Here is an 11,558-nt window from a genome sequence, read left to right as displayed (position 1 = left end):
TTCTCAACTCACTGTTTAAAGTGTGTAACTACACTTTGGTAATTACCACAGTGTAAGGAACAGCCACCAAGGGCCTTTCCCAATTAGGTGGCATGAATAAATGCTACTGCTCCCTGCATCTGTGTAACACGGGGTGGGGGGGGGGGGGGGTAGTATTCGTTCTTTACTTTCTCTTCGTAACTTCGTTCTCTCTACCCCTCTCTTTACCCGTATTCTACTTTAGATCTCTCTACCAAGGGACTCCAGACTTTTACTAAAGCCGACTCCACGCCACGTGGTCTTAAGACGATTGACCGACTTAAGATTCTACAACCCGTATGACGTGACATAGGCTTCTAGCAAAACCTTAGGGTCGCCTTTTTGCCGCCACCACCAGACCAGTAATACTGAGCAATGACCGAGGTCTGGATCGATCATGCCAATCAATAACTTTGGGGTTTGGTCCCCACAAGTACTATATGGGAGGTTTATCTTTTTACGTTAAGCGTGGAATTAATTTACAATCAAAGGAAATAATGAATTCTGATTCGGTGTTAGAATCTGCCCAACTCAGGAATAAGCCACACTGCCCACGTGGTCCCGGCCAAATTCACATAAATTACACAAAAATGGAAATAATGAAAATGCAAATTACTAACTAATTAATTTATTTAAAATCTAAAACAAAATCTAAACTTCACTCCCTAACCTGAACACTCCCTGACTTTAGCATATGGGCAATGAGTTGACCTATTCCCTATAACAACTGAGCAAACTTTATATTTTTGGCAACCAGCTAGATGTTTGTGCTAATGTCTTGGGGAGAGGTGGAGTGGACACCTGTCCCGGGTTGCTCCTGATACCACACTGTCCTTCCCACATGCTTGTCTACCCAGACCAGAGCATTGTATGCTTCTGACTAGTCACTACTAAGTTACTTGCGAGGCTTAAGTTCAACAACTAACCTCTGTTGCACTGTATGATCCAGATTGGTTGAATTATTTTAACTGAAGTTAATTACACAAGCATCTTAGGGAAGAGCTATTCCCATTTACAAAATGACTATTTGACCTTTGAGAATTACTGAATGTGGAACCTCTGCTGACCTGTGACCGCCAGGTCGCCGAGGTCACTCCGCGCTACAGCCTAGTCCTGGCTCGTGACGTCACTGATGGTGACTTAACTCATTATCCTGACAATTAGGGTACTCTTGATATTATAACAAATAATATTATAGAATTTGAATGAAGACTAATTTCTCTAAATAAGTGAATACTATAGAATGATTCATTATACAAAACTGAACAAAGGCGCCAGTTATTTTCACTGCCAATCCCCCAGGGGATGCGACCTTGCTGGGTCAGGTCCCCACGTGGGTCCAGCTTCCCATTTTCCCATGTAGAATGTAGAATGGAACCATGTAGAATGGAACCAGTGATGAGCAGAGGTGCCATAGGCACAATCAGAGAATACTGTATAAACATCAGAGGTCCGCGGTTGTTCAACGTCCTCTCAGCAAGCATAAGAAATATTGCCGGAACAACCGTGGACATCTTCAAGAGGAAACTAGATTTATTCCTCCAAGGAGTGCCGGACCAACCGGGCTGTGGTGGGTATGTGGGCCTGCGGGCGCTCTAAGCAACAGCCTAGTGGACCAAACTCTCACAAGTCAAGCCTGGCCTCGGGCCGGGCTTGGGGAGTAGAAGAACTCCCAGAACCCCATCAACCAGGTATCAACCAGGACCAGGTGCAGCCGGGACCACAGGCGCCACCGGCTCTGAACCTGACACTTGTGGCTGACACCGAAGAATGGAACCGCGAGCCCTGGTACGACCCCTCCGGGAAGGAACCCCCCCCCACCCCTGGGAACCCTTGGAGAACCCACAATTCAGACACAGGGCGGCAAGTGGAGGAAGCCGCCTGAATATAACGCTCAACCGCAGACCCCGCAAAAAGCAAAGGACAAAACGGGGAAGACAAAAAAGAACCAGGGCCCAAGCAGATTCCAAGGAGGAAGCGAGAACTGCCTGTCGACACGCGAAATGCGCAGTGAAAAAACGCAGCAGTGCCTCCCGTAGGATTGGCGCAAACAGTTTTAACAGTGCAGACAACGTGCAAATGGCCGAGACCAAGGCGCTAGACCTGGAAACGGACCCAAGTGCCTCTACATCCTCTGCAAGCCAATCTGAAGACAGCTCCCGGAGGGAAAAGTAACGTAGGACCGCAGCCAAGAAGCCACGAGTGCGATAGTCCTCAGCCACAAGAGCAGCCGACAGGGAAGGAACCTGAACATGAAGCTGTACCATGCCAATATCCCGCAAAAGGGCAGGGGCAAAAAGGCACTCATTAAAATGCTCAAAGTTGCCCCCCAGGTTAACCTGGACCACCATCAATGCCTCACGCCACTCAAACGTGTGGGTCAGACAGGAGTAGTCCCAAGCACCCAAAGAGAACAGGGGGCAGTCTGCAAGCTAGGACGACCCCGGAACCTCATAACGCACCCAGTAAAGATAAGAAGATCCAAACCTGAAGGAAGCAGGATCCATTATGGAGGCATATTCCGGGTCACACAGGAGGTAAGCCGCAATGGCCGACCGCACCTCAGGAGGCAAGATGCGGGAAGCCGAAAATCTCTGGAAAGACAGAACTGAAGGGGTCCACAAGGACACGAAACCAAACCCGGGAAGGAGCCAAACCCAAGTCCAAATCGTACGCAGAGGGGGAAAAAGAAAACCCCACTCCTTGCCCCGCTCAGAACGCCTGAAAATCCAGGCGGGGTCCAATTGAGCCTAAAGCCCCCCAAGTCAGCTCCTCCCCATTCCCGGGAACCCCCACATCAGTCCCCAGGGCCGAGTCGTCGTCCACAGCTCCGGAAGAGAAGGGGCCCACTGGTCAGACCCCGGAGCAAGGGCAGGAGGAACCGACTCAAGTGCCCCCGTAGCCACCTTGGATGGGGCAATCCCCAAAATAGCCCGAGTTTCAGAAACCTCTAAACCCCAAAACCTTCAGACGCTTTGGGGTCAGAAGCAGGGGGGGGGGGGAACAAATGAAACCATTGAGGGAGAAGAACGAGAGGGCGCAGATGAAACCAAGGCCGAAGCGACCAACACCCCCAAATCCGAGTCCTTAAAAACAAAGCGAAGCAGCCTCGGCGCGTCTGGGGAAGCGACAATCCGAGCGCGTTGCAACAACCTAAATCAATCCTGTAATGTGCATGCTGCCTGCATCCGAAGAAAAACATCCTCAGTCAGGGTGAATTGAGTCACAAGCAACAAAGCTCGCAGGACTCAGGGTCGAATGTGTCACCGACCAAACAGGCAGCATTACGAAGGCCAAAAAAATGAGTGCTGCCCTGAGACAAGGGGACAGAGCAACCCTCAAACTCGCACAGCGCGAGAGAGGACGCAGGGGTCTCCTCCATTGGACCCGAGTGCCCCTGCGGAGTTTCCCAGGGCCCTTAGACTGGGTCTGCTAAGAGTTATCCCAGGCTGGGCACTGCTAACCGGCGCCACAAACTACCAAGCAAACTGCTAAAAACTGAACTCACAAGACGTGTCTACTTACAAGGGCGAAGCAGGGGGTGCCACCACAAAATGACCCTAATATAAGGGGGAGGGAATACAAGGCAGACCCTCCACACCAGGCAAAAACAAATAGAAAAACAAATAGAAAAAGAAAAACCACGCAAGAAGACGCACCTGAAAAGAACAGAGCCGGCCACTGTTAAAGGTGAAAACTAGCTACGCAGTACCCCGCGCCTCACCAGTGCAATAACTACCCCTTACCCCAAGGTAAACAAAGGCGGAAAAACCCTCATTGTGAAAAACAAAAGTAAAAATAATAATCCATAAATAACATATGCTTCCATAATAGGAAGATAGTACCTAATAACCACATTAACAGAGCAGAGCAGTCTTACCTTTGCAGCATTCATTTGTTATTGTGTGAGAGCCCACAATATTTTTAACTAGTATTGAATGCGATCTTGACGAGGAGGAATTGCTTTTTGTGAGACACCGCTCTTTTGTTCAGGGCCGATTGCACAAGTTTAAGGAGTTCATTTTTGTTACTTGCTGTCACAACCTGATAAGTATTGACAAAAGTATATCAAAAAGAGATCCCCATATACAGTGATACTGTAATAAAAAGTTAATTATAATGTAACAAGGAAAAGAAATGGTAAACATACACAAAGAGCAAATAAGTTAAATTACAGGAAAGGAGCTGGATTGTGGAACAGGTCTGGGTTTGCTATGCCAGACTTCACTAGTCTAGTGACATGGATCAAATGTCTGTAAATCAGTACACTAATGCAAATACAATATTGAGAGTTGGGAAGTGGGTTGAACAAACATCTCAGAATTGTGTTCAAATGCTTCGTTCCTACTCCAACTAAACATTATGTGGACGCTAAAACATATCAACCGATTGCTATCCATAAATATTTGTATATCCATTGTTGTCACAAATAATTTATTGTAAATACACTTATTTGTGCTTCTGTTCTCTAGAAAATTCCTTTGTAAACATTTTGATACCAAATTTATAGTTACATATAATGAAACAAATTGTAAACACTTTTTGCATGGCTCACACACTCGGGAACATGCACAGGGGCCTCGCTGTGAAGTCTTAACACATCATGGGGGGCATGCCTTTTATTTTTTATAAATAGCTTTACAAAAGACACGATGTATCTGCTCATCACACTATGGCTTGATAAAATAATGGTAGCAGGGTATGTTATCATGTATTCTGGTATTTTAAATTTATCTGGAGATACTGTTTATGGTTTGTGTATGGTACTGTGAGAAAAATAAATAATATAATGAACTGAAATCCATAAGCATGTGTAGTGGAGCTTGTTTACCCGTGATGGTATATAATGTAAATGGAACTAATGTGAAGTGCTATTTTTCTTCTTTAAAATAAAAAAACCTTTTCTTATACAGGTATTACTAATTGTTTCTATGGGCTGATTCCTTGAACTCCATGAAATAGAAAAAATGGGGTAATGATGATGAATAAATGAATGACCCAAAACTTAAAAGAATGCCAATTGAGGATACAGTACTTAGCAATTTACTTTCAAGTTGTTGACAGAAACCTCACTTGCAGTTCTTTCGTTCAACAGGTCTATAATTCTTTCATTATAAATTTCAAAGAAGCTGGTTTTAACTGAATAGATCCAGCCCTATGTAGAGAAAAAGAATATTAAGCATTATAAAACATGGCATAGTTGAAGGCACTAAATGGCGGTTTGATCACATGGCAGTGATCGAGAAACTACTCCTGTCTTCCTTGCTGGTCAATTTGGCAACAACAACATTATGAAGCATTTATAAAGTGACAAATTATAATAATAAGTCTATACAAATTTAAAACTACCACAAGTAACTGAAAAAAGGATGAACAATTTAAGTGCTACTCAACGCTCCCATGGTCCAATGTGGCAATATACGGCATAAGAAAACCACAAAAGCTACAGTCCATCTAGGGCGTATATCACTTAAACTTTTACTCTCCCCACTCCCACCCCATCATAACATGGATCTTTCAAAGTGGTAGACCTGTTCACATATCTAGAGAAGTAAGACAGTAGCAAGTGAAAGTGAACCCACCATCAATAGCACAAGCTTCTTGTAACACAGTACAGAGTACTGTATAGCATTAAAAGATTTTGGGTCATGGAGAGGTAAACAAACCAGAAAAGTCCAAAGCCAGATATCTGTCCCTAAAGGTCTAATTTGATTTCCCAAAACCATGGGCTAAGAGGTCCGACCAGGACTATGCTTTTCAAGCAGAAGGAAGTGATGTTTCATCAGATCATGCATATATACATGTGGGTATGCTCAAACTTAACCAAGCTTTACTCCCACCATATAAGCTGAGGTGGGTAGGTTTTGAATACAGTCAATAAGTGAGGAACAGTAAGAGAGAGATAAATATCCTAGACAAAAACATAACTATGCAGTAAAATTGTAAATGCAGTGGAACCTCGGGATACAAACGTCCCTCTTTTGTAATTTTTTGAATTACGAGCTCAATTTCTCAATTTCAAAAGTTACGAGCTCCAATTTATATTATTTCTTATGAGAAAATCCATTTCAGTTTATGAATTTTCGGTTTACAAACAGTTTCTGAGAACGGATTAAATTCGAAAACCAAGGTATCACTAACATGAAATAGCAGGTTTATTTACATAAGAATAAATACAGAAAATCTTGAAAGTTACATGTTTACAAATGTTGGTGTAAAAGGGATGCCTGAAAGCCCTTCACTGCCAGCCCTAACTCACTCTTCAATTACCCATATTTCCAGTATACCATACTACTTACTGACAAGACAAAACTAGAAAAATCGGTGTTGCACTAAATAAACACAGTATTTAATGCACACAGCTAAATTCTTAAGGAGGCGTAGTTCTGATAGTAAATGCTACGAACATCCTGAAGCTGAAAATTTTTTAACATTCTATAACTATGAAATTTTATACACGAGACAAATGAAGGTCGGTTGGGCTGGGAGCTATGGTGCAGATGGAAAAGAATTTTATGAAGTGTGTACACAGTTTTCTTTTGCAAAAGACCAGCATTGAATGTAATAAAATGCCATTTTCTGGGTGAGTCCCGGAGGCTCCCCGAAGCTATTCAGGTTGAATGGGATATGCACAACTTTCTGGCATCAATGTGCTTGGAGTTCTTGCCTACTGGGGACCACGAGCAAGAACCTCGCCCGCTCAGAGAAGCATGAGGAGCAATGGCCTATAGAAACCCCCCTGTGGTTGGGAGCATTCTAGGTACAGTGCTGAAACAACCACCGGAGCCAGAGCACACAACCTCAGCCTCTAGCATCAGCCTTAGAACTGATGAGTGGATAGCCGGCGTGAGGGGTCTGGGGCTCCCCCTTCCCCCTCCTGGGAAGGGGGGAGCTGCGCAGACAGCGACGTGGCAACGTGTGACATCCTGATCGTTTGCGCGTTTCTTTTAGAGGAGTTCTATCCACTTGTTCAGCTTTTAGTAGGAATAATTTCACCAGAATAGGGGGTTCATTTTGGGATGCTTACCTTTCCGGGAACCTGACCCGGTCGATGGCAGACATAGAATGCTTTCAACCACACGGGGGTTTCTATAGGCCATTGCTCCCCATGCTTTTGAGGGGGCCCAGGTACTGGCTCGTTGTCCCCGGTAGGCTCACAGAATTCCATACACATGACTGATGTCTGACATCAAGTCCAAAGTCTGACATTAGCATATCACCCTAGTAAGCTCCGGGGAGCCGAAAGGGCTCTCCCCAGAAAACAGACAAAACATTCATAAGGTGCATGTCATACATAGGACACCATAGTACCCAAAAGGAGAACAAGACTTCGCGTAACCCAGGAGGGACTGTAGGTAATCAAACCTCTTGGTATTTTACCACTTCAAGCATTTTATCACTCTTAGTATTACCTCCTTTTCCAAACAATACAGAATATTTCCTGGTAATAGGGACATGTACATAAAGATATATACAAATAAAAATCAATTGTAATTGTTAATAATATACTATATTAAGGTGAAATGCATTAAAATAAATTTATCAATATAGTATATCAATACTGTAGATGCTCGAATTACTTGAAATGCCCAAAATTTACTTAAAATCCATCATGTAAATCTTCATATTGCAACAAGCATTAACCAACTAAATGTGTGGGGGACCCTAATAGGAACATTTTATATATACCCAGTATATACATTTCTGTAAAAAAATAATTACTGTACATATTCAAAGCAAAACTCATACATACCTTTTTCTGCAATTCATTTATCAAGTTGAAAAGTTCATTTATTGTTCTTGGGATGATCCCTTGAAGGTTTACATTTCCGGATATACCTTCCATTGTGAAAGTTTTTCCAGCTTTGGTTTGTCCATAAGCCAAAAGGCTTACGTTGAAACCATCGAGTGCGGACCGGATTAAAAGTGCAACCTCTTCATACACTTCATTCTGTGTGCACTTCGGTGGAAAAATCCGGTCAAACTTGTACTGGAATGTTTCTTTTTTTTCTTTATTCCACCGACAACTTTCTTGCTTTCCACTGGGATCTAGAAAAAATAAAATAAATATTATTTGATCACAAGGCAATAAAGAATCTCGGAAAACAAATGCTATTTAAAAATGTCATAATATTGAATCCAGAATAATTGAACAATAATCCTACACATGAACACATCAACAAGAGCCATGACAAGGATTTGAATCTACATCCGAGATCATCCCAACCACTTCCTTAACCCTTCAATTGCGCATCGCATCATATGATGCTTTGACCGACTTGCAGTAAATTGCGCATTGCATCATATGATGCTTTGGAGTACTACGCAAGATTTAAACGGCCCGCGGATACACGGGGTTCACCACACCTTCATCAGGGCTCTTGTAAACAGACGCCATTTTTTAAAAAAATCGTGGGCCAAACTCCAGGGTGTTAGGGGCCTCAGTATTGAGTGAGCTACCAAGCCTGACGCACGCAGCATGAGCTCACAGCACTGCTGTTCAGCTTGTGACCACAGCATCGCCTATAAATGCCATAATATACTTGTTAATGCTATTATGTAGCGATGATATTATTACAGAAGACCCCTGACTGTGATAAAACTGACCAGGGTTCTGATAATAGCAGGATTGTGGTGATATTTGGCGCTGTGCGCCATGGAGGGAGGAGTAATGCTGTGGGAGGGACGGTGGTGGCGATGTCTTCTGACTGTGTGTGGCCACCTTTTATTGACTGCACTCACCATACCAGCTTAGTGGTTCGCTATGGTGAACACAAATGTAGATACTTATATATAACGTGTGTATAGTGTGAGATAACAGCAAGAGGAGGAGGTTGGGAGCTGCCATTTTGGTGAGGGAGGTGGCGTCGTCTGCAGGACTTGTGTTGTTTACTGATGACCACGATGGTCTTTGGGCACCATACCAGTTTACTTGTACAAGTATGGTGAATAAAACAGGTAGATATTTATATATAATGTGTGTATATAGCGTAATAACACCACAAACAGTATTGTTGTAGGAGAAATATTAGTGCGTCTGGCCTTGAGGGCGGCCGCCACCAGCTGACTGTGTGAGTAGCTACGTCTCTCTGCCTTTACTCACCATACAAGCTTAGATGTACAGTTATGGTGAACAAAACATGTAAATACTTATATATAACGTCTGTATATAGAAGCAAAAACAGTATGGTGGGTGGAGAATGGTGGCAAGGCAGGTGAGGTGAGGGAGTGGCAGCCAGTCACTGCCTGCCACTGCCACTGCCACTCAGCATACCAACTTAGTGGTTTGTCATGGTGAACAAAACATCCAGATACTTATATATAACCTGTGTATATAGTGTAATAACCGACAAAGTATTTGTTCACTGTTTGATGAACATAATTGAATCAACAATACGCACACCATATTTTTGAGTACAGCGATGATTCACTCATTTTATTATATAAATATATCACACTACACACTATTGAATAATATTACAGCAAAAAAACTACGAAAAATCAATCAGTCATTGAAATAATTAGGTAATTATCTCTTTGTGGAAACTCTGGCCTGACAGCTGGCGATCAACAGACCGCCTGGGACGCACGCTCAGTCAGCGCCTGATTTTTGCCAGAATTCCCCGCCCTATAGTGGGCAATATATGCCACTTACGATTTTTTTATTATTTTTCTCGTGATCAGTGAACACAAATTAACAGGTTAGGAAGAAAAAATATTTTTTTTTTTTTTTTTTTGGTATGCGCCTGTGGGTGTCAAATGGTATATAGCTATGCGCCATTTAAGGGTTAATCGACTGAGCTACGACATGTGTAATCACACACATTAGAGGTACGAGACACTTCCAATGTGTCCTAATATTGTAGGATGAATTTAATTTAAAAGGTATAACTTTTTTCCATTTTTAAAAATGAAGTTTTGGTTTTCAACCAATGTTAGCTCCTTCCTCCTCTATATCTCCCAACTTTTTTCTTCTACAATCTACAGAATAATTAACTTTTTAGGGCTGCAACAGTTCACATTTGTACGTTCCACCAGTAGTTGTCGCACATACTATCATTTTTGGATGACATTGACGCCCTTCTTCCAAACTACATCAACCCAACACGAGAAGGTGAAACTCACCCCCACTATTCTTTACAACCTGCAAAGTGTTCTCATCGATGAACTGCAAGTGGCCATCACAATCATTATTACAATGTTTTCTTTCGCCTTCAAGTAAAGGGCGAACACGTATAAAAACTCTTACATTACCCTGAAAAAAAATAGAAATTATGTACAGTATTGCAAATCCCACTACTGTAATACTTTCCCAGAATTCATCATATATAATTTTACTGAGCCCATAAAACCAGCGTTGAATGTAATGAAACGCCATTTTCTGGGGGGAGCCCCGTCGGCTCCCTGGAGCTTTACCGGCTGATATGCTAATGTCAGACTTTGGCATCAGTCATGTGTATGGAGTTCTAGGGCCTACCGGGGACCACGGCCAGAACCTGGCCCCCTCAGAGAGGCAAGGGGAGCAATGGCCTATAGAAACCCCCGTGTGGTAGCAAGCATTCTATGTCTGCCATCGACCGGGTCAAGCATCCAGAAAGGTAAGCATTCCAAAACAAACCCCTATTCTGGTGAAAATTGCAACCAAAGCCGAACGAGTGGATAGAACTCTCCAAACAAAAAACGAGCAAACTAGTATGACGTCATTCGTCTGCGCAGCCCCCCTCCCTGGAAAGGGGAAGGAGAAACCCCAGACCTACCGCGCCGGCGATCCACACCCCAGTTCTGAGGCTGGATGTCAAAAACGCGCGAAAAAAAACGCCGGCCGGGAGGGAGGGATGCCAGGGAGCCTCCGGGACTCACCCAGAAAATGGAGTTTCATTACATTCAACGCTGGTTTTCTAGGGGGAGCCCCTACGGCTCCCCGGAGCTAACTACCCACAGAGGAAAAGAACACGGACTGACCCGGGAGGCGGTCTCCGCACACTACTCAACCCGAAGTTGTGACAACAGGCTGCATCCGCCGACCCAAAGCAACACGGGCCCGACTGGGCCCAGGAACGTGTACAAGGTAACGAATAGCCAAGGATCCTGTTCGACCGCCAAATTCCCCGTGCCCGAACGTCCGCTCAGGACACAGTACCAAAGACGGCGGCAAGAGCCGTGAACTTGCAGACTTTACGGGCATGGAGATAGACAGCAGGCTGGAGAGCCTGAAGAACCCCCGCAGACGACCAGGGAGACCGGCATCCTCTAACAGGGAAGAAGGGAACCGGAACAACCCAAACCGCGTCCATGGACCCAGAAGGCAGGGCGAGCCAACCACAGCAGAGAGCTGCAACGGGATAAAAACGAATGCACCCCCGGCCCAACCAACCAAGCATCAACAACCCAGGGACCCCTCCGGAAAGCAGCAGTCTCATCCTTCGCCAGAAAGAAGGCAGCAGATGACCAAATCGATCACCATAACCGAAGGAGCAGAAAAGCTCTGCACAGGAGGAGAGCATGAAGTTCACCTACCTGACCCTCAGAGGCCAATGCCA

General features: G+C 44.1%; 1 protein-coding gene across 1 annotated transcript; it reads right to left on the bottom strand.

The window, feature by feature from the left end:
• Positions 1–3,942: 3,942 nt before the first annotated feature.
• LOC138366126 (carboxy-terminal kinesin 2-like) lies at positions 3,943–11,203 on the bottom strand. The gene is made up of 5 exons (XM_069326867.1): positions 11,159–11,203; positions 10,144–10,273; positions 7,772–8,067; positions 5,066–5,173; positions 3,943–4,062 (listed from the first exon to the last, which is right to left on the bottom strand). Exons 1-5 carry the CDS (start codon positions 11,201–11,203, stop codon positions 3,943–3,945), a joined length of 699 nt encoding a protein of 232 aa, XP_069182968.1.
• Positions 11,204–11,558: the final 355 nt, after the last annotated feature.

This window comes from Procambarus clarkii, chromosome 18 (assembly GCF_040958095.1).
Source record: "Procambarus clarkii isolate CNS0578487 chromosome 18, FALCON_Pclarkii_2.0, whole genome shotgun sequence".
Taxonomy (NCBI): domain Eukaryota; kingdom Metazoa; phylum Arthropoda; class Malacostraca; order Decapoda; family Cambaridae; genus Procambarus; species Procambarus clarkii.
Note: the sequence above shows the minus strand (reverse complement) of the source record. Positions and strands in the feature narration are given on the sequence as shown.

Bases quoted from the DNA above. Each gene is read 5' to 3' on its own strand.
- LOC138366126 (XM_069326867.1), bottom strand. From the start codon at position 11,203: ATGCCCGTAAAGTCTGCAAGTTCACGGCTCTTGCCGCCGTCTTTG. The intron at 5,174-7,771 runs GTATGTATGAGT...TTCTCTACATAG, and splicing joins TAAATGAATTGCAGAAAAAG to GGCTGGATCTATTCAGTTAA. The intron at 4,063-5,065 runs GTAAATTGCTAA...AATACTTATCAG, and splicing joins TTTCTGTCAACAACTTGAAA to GTTGTGACAGCAAGTAACAA.